We start from the raw sequence: 7,665 nt of genomic DNA on the forward strand, positions 1-7,665 counted from the left end.
GGCACTCCGGGCAGGTAAGCCGAGCAGGGTGCGTGGCCCCAAGGCACCCGTGTGCAGACGCAGGGGCTGTCCTCGGCCTCGAGCGAGCAAACGTTGGCCCCTCTGTGTCTCGGTCACAAATGGGCGAGTCCAGGAGCCCCTGGTGATGGGGTGCAGGCAACCCCAGTGCGTTCCTCCAAGTCACTCCACTCGCCTCTGAGGCACACAGCTCCCTTGGGACCACGCCTCCCCCTCCGCCCGCATCCCCTGCTGCCTGCCCCCTGGCCTGCATCCTCCAGCCCTGGCCACCACCCAATGCCACTGGAGTCCCCAGCTCCCCCATCTTGCCACCGTGCTCTGATGTCCTTAGGGGGTCCCTGTCACCACCACCCCCGGCTGTGCGGTGTGTGTCTCTTGCTAAGGGTCCCACACCGGCCGCTTGGCTCTCACACGGCAACCCTCAGGACGTGGCCCGCCCTGCCTGGCCCTCAGTGGCCTTGAGGCGGCGTGAAGCGCGTCCTCGGGCATCTTCAGGAAGATGCACACTGACCTCAGTCCCCTACAGCCCGAGCACGGCTGGGCCGACAGCTCCCGGCGGCGACACTGGCCACCCTGCAGGCAGCAGCTGACCCAGCCCTGACCGCAGACTTCAAGACCATCCTGGACTGACAGCCGGCCCTCCCGCAACCCGGGGCCTGGGCCCGGCCCCACCCCAGCAGGGCCCCTCAGAGGGTCTGGCCCCTGTGCCAAGACCCCAGCACGTGTCGGCTCCAGGAGGGGTCGGCCCTCCTACCTGCTGGTGACAGGTGCATCCTTCAGCCACCAGGAGGAGCCGGTGGAGAACCTGGCTGGGGCGCTGGCGTCTGGAAGGGGGTTGTCGGGGGCCTTTGTCACCCCTTGCTGCAGGGGCACCCCAGTCCAGAGCAGTGGCCCAGGTGGGGTGGGTAAAAAATTTCCGGCTGATATGTGCAGCACCCCAAGTCAGAGCTGTCCACGCCCCAGGCAGCACCCAGCCCAGCTGCTTCCATGGTCTCTTGTCTCCAAGTCGCCCAGAAGCACAGGGCCCAGTCAGCTGTTTGAGGCCTTGGCCACTGTCGCACCCCCGCTCCGACCCCGCCTGCCCCATGCCCTGCCCGGGCCTCCTGCAGCCAAGCGTCCAGCACACCCCAACCACCCTCCCCCCAATCCAGAGTGCAGAGAGAAGTCGAGCCTGTTCATGGTTTCCTGGTTGTTAAATATTTCTCATTTGTATTAAAATACGCACTATTTGAGTGCAGTCGTCTGTGATCATGGAAACGTGGGCACGGGGTCTGGGACGTGTGTGAGACGTGGCTGGCTGGAGTGTGGGGTGGGGGAGGGTCCCGGGCCGGGAAGAGGCAGGCAGGAGGCGGGTGGGTGTGAAGCGGGGGTGAGGCAGCGGATTAAACCCTGGGCTCGGGGTCCCTGGGGTGCCGCCCCACCCCGCCCAGGTTTCCAGCTCAGCGGATCAGGGCGGCCTGGGCGTTTGCACATCTACCAAGTTCCTGATGCTGCAGGCGGGTGGGGACCTCACACAGCCACTGCTAGGGAGATGGGGAGGCCTGGGGTCCTGTGGGGGGCCCTTCTATGCAGTGGCCTGGGCACCAAGCAGACCACGCTGGCTTGGTCTGTGTCGGGGTCAGAAGTTCGGAGATGGGGGGGCAAGGGCGAGGTCGCCAGGGAGAAGTGATTGGGGGACTCGAGGGCTTGAGTGACAGTGGGGATCTGGAGCCTTGGTGACGGCAGAGGGACTGCCTCAGTAGTCTTGCCAGAGGTGCCCTCCCCCACCCCAATCAGATCCCGCCTTCTCCCCAATCAGACCACCCCAATCAGATCCCGCCTTCTGGGTCACCCCGGCCCCCGTGAGGAGCCCCACGAGAGGAGGCCTTGTCCAGGGAGCTGCCGCTGTCCAGGCAACAGCCAGGCTTCTGCCTGCGCTGGACAACGCGCTTGAACGGACAGCGGGAGGGTCACGCAGAGGTCAGGACGTGGCAGCGCCAAGGGGTGTCTTCTGAAGGGGCAGTCCCCGCCGGGGGTGCCACTGCTCTACCCTGTCCCCCGGGGCGGCATAAAGGCCAGTGAGTGGCGTGGTGACCGCAGAGAGCAGCTCCGAGCCTTGCGGATGTCCCTGACGGCACCACATAATGGGTGCCATCGCGTGTACCTTGGACTGAGTCGGTGCCGGCACAGTCTAAGTGGCCGGGCGTGAGTGTACTGTGGGGGGGGGGCGCTTTATGGCCGTGCCTCGTTCACAGTGGCTGTGGAGAGCATCAGGTGCTTGGCCACACTTTATGGCCGACCCAAGTCCACAGAGCGCATCGTAAATGCGCAGGAGAGGGGCGCCGTGGGCCTCGCCGCCGCACGCGGGGAGCAGCGCCCCTCCGCCCGGGGCGGGTCCAACGGGACCCGAGGGGGCCCTGCCACGGGCGCCTGGCTGACACGCCCCGGCCGTCCCCGGCTTCTCCAGAGCGGACCGCACCCAGGGGTGTCATCCCTGTCCCACACACCCCAGAACCTCGTTCTCTAGGACAGGCGTCTGGGCCAGTTTTTCTCAGGATCACGGGTACTTTGCCCACGTGTTGAACCCTCGTGGGGGGCCCGCTCTCTAATTTTTCTCTTTTTAAAAGCCACCGTGCACACTGCCACGTCTCAGGGTGAAACGTGCAAACGATGACGTTTTAAAAAGTGAAGAAGGAAATCTAGATGTCGGTCCTCCCTACATGTAAACCGCACACGCAGAAGGGAGCTCGTGCCTCCCGCAGACGCGTGCGGGTGAGTTAGGGCACAGGCAGGAGTGAAAAGGAAGTGGGGGTGAGCGCAGATGACGCCCCCGGGACCAGGGCTGAGTGGTCACCCCCCCGACCCCTCCCTCGGCTGCACGTGCTGGGCGCCTCACGGAGAAAGGGGCCCCGGTCACTGCCCGGGGTGCTGGGCAGGACTCGCCGCCCCCACGGGGCTGAGGACAGACCTCAGGCGCCCTTGAGCTCCGTCCATGTAAGTGCCCAGTGATGCGAGTGCCCAGGCCTGGGCTGGCTGCGGGTGGGGACGGCTCCCAGCGGCACGCCTGGCCCGGCTGCTTACAACCCACCGTGACACCCGTCACACCTCCAGGGACTTGTCAGCACTCTGGACAGCGCCGGCACACCCGGGGCCCCATGGAAAGGGGTGCGATGGGCCTTCACAGGGCTGTCCCAGCAGCGGGTAGCGAGGACACAGCGGCCTCCACGTGGCAGGTCAGGAGCATGCCCGAGTGCCAGGGCCCGGCCTGAGACCTGGCCCCTGGCGCAGGGCCGCAGGGCGGGCGAGGCGGGCGCCCTGCAGGCCGGGAGGGGCACCGCTTCGGGGGCCGCAGACCGCAGGTCCTGGCTGCAGGCCGCCGGGAGGGACCAGGAGGGACAGCAGTCCTCTGGCGGCTCTGGGGCCTCAACGACAATCGCTTTTTGTTCCTTCTCGACACACCGTCGAGTCTTTGAGAAAGTTTTAAGAGAACAGAAGGCAGCGTGTTTGGCGTGGCCTCCGGAGCCTGCACTGGAGGAGGGGCCTGCTGCGTGCTGAGGTGAGAGGGGGTGGCCGCGAGCTTCTGGACACTGTGCTACGTCGGGCTGCTCGCCGGGGCTGACAGGCCCGCGCTCCAGCTGCCTGCACGTCCCCGTCACCACTGGGCCAGAGCAGACCCGCCCGCAACCCGGGGGAGGCGCCTCTGCCATCCCGGCCCCGCCCGCTCGTCCGCAGGTCCCCGCGCCTCTGCGGCGTGAGGCCCACCGCAAGGGCGTGGACATGGCCTTCTCGGGGCGGTGGGCAGTGGGACCCCTGCCCGAGCTCCTCCCACCTGCTGTGCCCTGAGGGGCCGGCGGCAGCACACACGGCAGCACACACGGGTGTCGGGTGTCGGGGGGTCGGCTGAGTGTAATTGGGGTCCACAGCGCCGCACGGGAGGGCGCACAGGCCCAGCCCTCCCCGCTCCCTGCCCGCCCTCAGCAGGCCCTGCTGTCCTGCAGCTTCAGGCGTGTGCCCTGCCACACGTCCTGCTTCTGTCTACGCCGAGTGACGAGCAGCTGGACCAGCGCGGCCCCGGGGACACAGAGCGCGGGCAGGACAGTCAGTACTATGCGCACGGCCTGCACCCAGGCGGGGAACAGCTTCTCTGGCCGCACGGGGAAGTGCTCCTGCGGGGAGGAGGCACGAGGCCATGGTGAGCGTCCGGGGAAGGAGATGGCCCCCACCTCGCCCGCTCCGCCCCCCAGACGGAGCCAGGCTGACCCTCAGCCACGTGGACGCGGCTCGTGTGGGCAGCTTCACCCGCCAGGCGAAGCAGCAAGCGGCTCATTCCGGGCAGAGGGATGGACAGTGGGGACCCAGGAGCCGAAGCTTCGGGACCTGGGCTGAGCCTCTCGCGGGTTCTGGGCTCCGAGGGGCCTGGCCCCGGGGGCGTGCTCTGGAAAGAGCCGCCTGAGCAGCCTGAGGGGCCCCACAGTTTCGGGCTGCCTCGACCTAACCCACTGGACATCGCCGGACCGCACGTGCCCTTCTCTCTCTCCTGTGGGCGAGCGACACCACCCACCGACCCCAGACCCTCGCTGCGAGGTTCACGAGGCCCCCGTGTGACCCCAACAGGTAACAGTCACGGAGACACCTCGAGGGCACGGCACCATCCCCGCTTCTCCTGCCCTTGGCCTGGAGCCGAGTCCCTTTCTAAGGGGAACAGAATGACTCTCGCACTCCTGACGAGGGCAAGGGCATGGGTGTCCCAGGGCGTCCAGATGGGGTGGCGGGTCAGCCCAGACACGCGGCTCAGTACAGCCCATGGGCCAGCGCCGGGCCGGGGTACAGCCCACACGCCCTCCTCTGACAGGGCCTGGGGTCTGTTCAGTGGCACCTGCCCCGCGCACCTTCTCCCGTCTCAGACCAGGAGCTGGCAGTGTGCAGGGCCTGTGGGACGTGCAGCCAGAGGCTACGTCCCTGTGTGCAGGATACAGAGACCCGCGATGTCACCGCGAAGCTGTTCCGGCCCTCCCGCCACTGGCCGAGGCCCTTGTCCCAGCTCGCGGACTGCCGCAGTGGCCCCTGATGTCCAGAGGACAGTGGAGGTCCTGTGGCCTTGTGTTGCATAATGAAGGCAGCCCACAGGGTCGCTTAAGGTACAGATGTCCCCCGTGAGGGCCATCTGGGTCCTGGACGGCGCCAAGGCCAGGCCGGGCCTGCAGTGGGTCCCAGGGCCCCTGGGGCCCCATGCGAAGGACTTACGTATTGGGGGTCCCAGGTCCTATAGCTGGGTGGCGCGCGGACCAGGAGAGCAATGTAGACCACCAAGACGGTCAGCAGCATCAGGGGGCTGATGACCTTCCAGGTCACCCGCCAGTAGAGGCCAGGCCGCCTTCCCGTCATCCATGCTACGTCATCACAGAACCTGCCACAGAGACGCTGGGTTGAGGCTCCCCCATCAGGCCCCGTGCCAGCCTGCCAACCTGCTCGGCCAGCAGCTTCATCCAGTGTCACCAAGACGTGGCCAGTGGGGCCGACCCCCTCCTCCGCTCCATCCTGTGTCCCCCATGCCTCCCCGAGCAGCCACCAGACAGGCAGCCCTCTCCACCCCTGAGGAAAACACACCACCCTCCCTGATTCGATACCTGGAGGGGACCCAACCAGCAGGTCGATGCAGCCACGGGGAGGCATGGACAGGGGCCACTGGACAGCAGGGAGGTGGCCGGCCCGCCCCCAGCCCCGCCTCCGGCCCCACCCCTGGGCGACGTGCCCCTGGATAGGGCCTGCGAGTTCAGCCCCGGGAGGCTGGGCAGCCTGGCCAGAGCAGTGAAGCCCCCAGCCCGGCTGCAGGAGCCTGTGCTGGCGCCCTCGGCCCATGCCCTGGAGAAGCCACTTTCCAGCCACTCTGGCCCAAGGGACGGGGCAGAGGTGACCAGGATGTGCAGCAGCATGGCATCAGCCACACCCGGGAGCCCACGGGAAAGCAGGACCCTCTTCACGAGCCCACCCTGCCTCCTCCCCACCCGATCACTCCAGACGGGCCCAAGTGCCTCCCAAGACCCCACAGCTGGCTGGAGTCCAGGGCTCACTGTCCACCCACATCCTCGGGTCGGGCCCCCGCCAGACAGCAGCCTCTCACTTCTGCCACTCCGTGTGGGCAGTGTCCCACCTCAGGACAAGCCCGCTGGCCCCCGCCCAGAGAGCAGGGGTGAAGGCCCTGGCATTCGGTGGCTCCCAAGGTCCCGAGGAACAAGGACGGAGGCACGACCGCCAGGGCCGCTCGGGCAAGGCTGTGGGCGAGCTGGCAGGTGTGAGTGCGGGTGTGAGTATGACAGGTGAGTGTGGGTGTGACGTGCGTGGGTGCGGGCATGTCAGGTGAGTGTGGGCGTGAATACAGGTATGACAGGTGTGAGTGCGGGTGTGAGTGTGACAGGTGAGTGTGGGTGTGACATGCATGAGTGCAGATGTCATAGATGTCACTATGGGTGTAAGGGTGGGGGTTTGGGGGTGTGAATGTGGGTGTGATGGGTGTGATTGCCGGTGTGCGTGGATGTGGCAGGTGTGAATATGGATGAGTATAGTTGTGACAGGTGTGAGTGCAGGTGTGAGTGCGGATGTGGGTGGGTGTGTGTGACAGGTGTGAGTACAGGTGTGACAGCAGGTGCAAGTGATGGCTGTGGATGCAGGTGTGAGAATGGTGTGACAGGTGTGCAGCGGGCTCGCACCACTTGGGGGTGGGCAGGATCCGTGCCAGGCCTTCTCCGAGGCCTCCAGGAGCAGCCCTCGGACTTGGGCAGTCCGCCCCATGTGGCTGGAGCCTAGCCATTTGTCCCCCGCATCCCCATGGGCCGGGAGCCCTGCAGAGCCCTGGAGCCGCCCTCGAGGTTGCCCGGGAACAGGCCTCCGATGGCTCCGTCTGGTCCTGTAGCTGCCGGACCACCATCTGCGATGCCCAGACGCCGTGCAGGACGCCGGGCGGGGCACCGGGGGCAGAACTCACCGCTCCAGCCCGTAGACGTAGGCGACGCTGACCACCTCGAAGAAGGCGAAGAGGATGAGGTTCAGGGCAGCCAAGTGGTTGTCGAAAACCTCGAGCCAGTAGCTCCCAGACTGCAGCGAGAAGCAGGTGGCCAACGAGAAGCAGACCAGGCAGACCGCCCCTGCGGGCAGACCCTGCGTCTGGGCAGCTGGCCCTGGGGCCCTCCCAGCTCCCCAGGCCTCCGCTCCTGTCTGCCGTCCCCACCACCTCCCGCCCGGTGCCCAGGTTGGCTTCGGTGGACGGCGAGCGAGGGGGTCCCTGCTCCCTGCCCTGCTGACACTCCAGTCTCCTGTGATGGCCCTCGGGGGCATCGGTCAGCGCCGGGCACCGGGACCAGCCCTGAGAGGGGACCAGGCTGGCCCAGCCCTGCCCTGGGACTGCAGCATGGTCCACAATTTCCCGTGAACGGCGGGCAGGAGTGGCCAGCGAAGACACTCACCGGTCAGGACCTCCTTGGGGACCGATCTGGGCAGGACCCCCATATCCAGGAGGGGCGCAATGATGCTCTCCATGTTCCCGAACATGGACGACAGCCCCAGGGAGAACAGCATCGCGAAGAACAGCACGGCCCACGCGGGCGCCCCCGGCATGTGCAGGACGGCCTCCGCGAAGGCGATGAAGGCCAGGCCGGGGCCCGAGGCGCTCTG

At 67.1% G+C, this 7,665-nt stretch overlaps 2 protein-coding genes across 2 annotated transcripts in view; one reads left to right on the forward strand and one right to left on the reverse strand.

The window, feature by feature from the left end:
* TERT (telomerase reverse transcriptase) overlaps positions 1–919 on the forward strand; it is a 21,104-nt gene extending 20,185 nt beyond the window's left edge. The window contains exon 17 of the mRNA XM_025050505.1: positions 529–919. Coding sequence (XP_024906273.1) covers positions 529–648 — 120 coding nt within the window. The 3' untranslated portion in view covers positions 649–919. The remainder of the gene's footprint in view (positions 1–528) is intronic.
* Positions 920–3,923: 3,004 nt separating this feature from the next.
* SLC6A18 (solute carrier family 6 member 18) overlaps positions 3,924–7,665 on the reverse strand; it is a 12,620-nt gene continuing 8,878 nt past the window's right edge. Inside the window, exons 9-12 of the mRNA XM_006917148.3 lie at positions 7,458–7,662; positions 6,980–7,139; positions 5,242–5,404; positions 3,924–4,163 (exon numbers count right to left, since the gene is read on the reverse strand). Coding sequence (XP_006917210.1) covers positions 3,972–4,163; positions 5,242–5,404; positions 6,980–7,139; positions 7,458–7,662 — 720 coding nt within the window. The 3' untranslated portion in view covers positions 3,924–3,971. The remainder of the gene's footprint in view (positions 4,164–5,241; positions 5,405–6,979; positions 7,140–7,457; positions 7,663–7,665) is intronic.

The sequence above is a fragment of the Pteropus alecto genome, unplaced genomic scaffold, assembly GCF_000325575.1.
Source record: "Pteropus alecto unplaced genomic scaffold, ASM32557v1 scaffold137, whole genome shotgun sequence".
Lineage (NCBI taxonomy): Eukaryota > Metazoa > Chordata > Mammalia > Chiroptera > Pteropodidae > Pteropus > Pteropus alecto.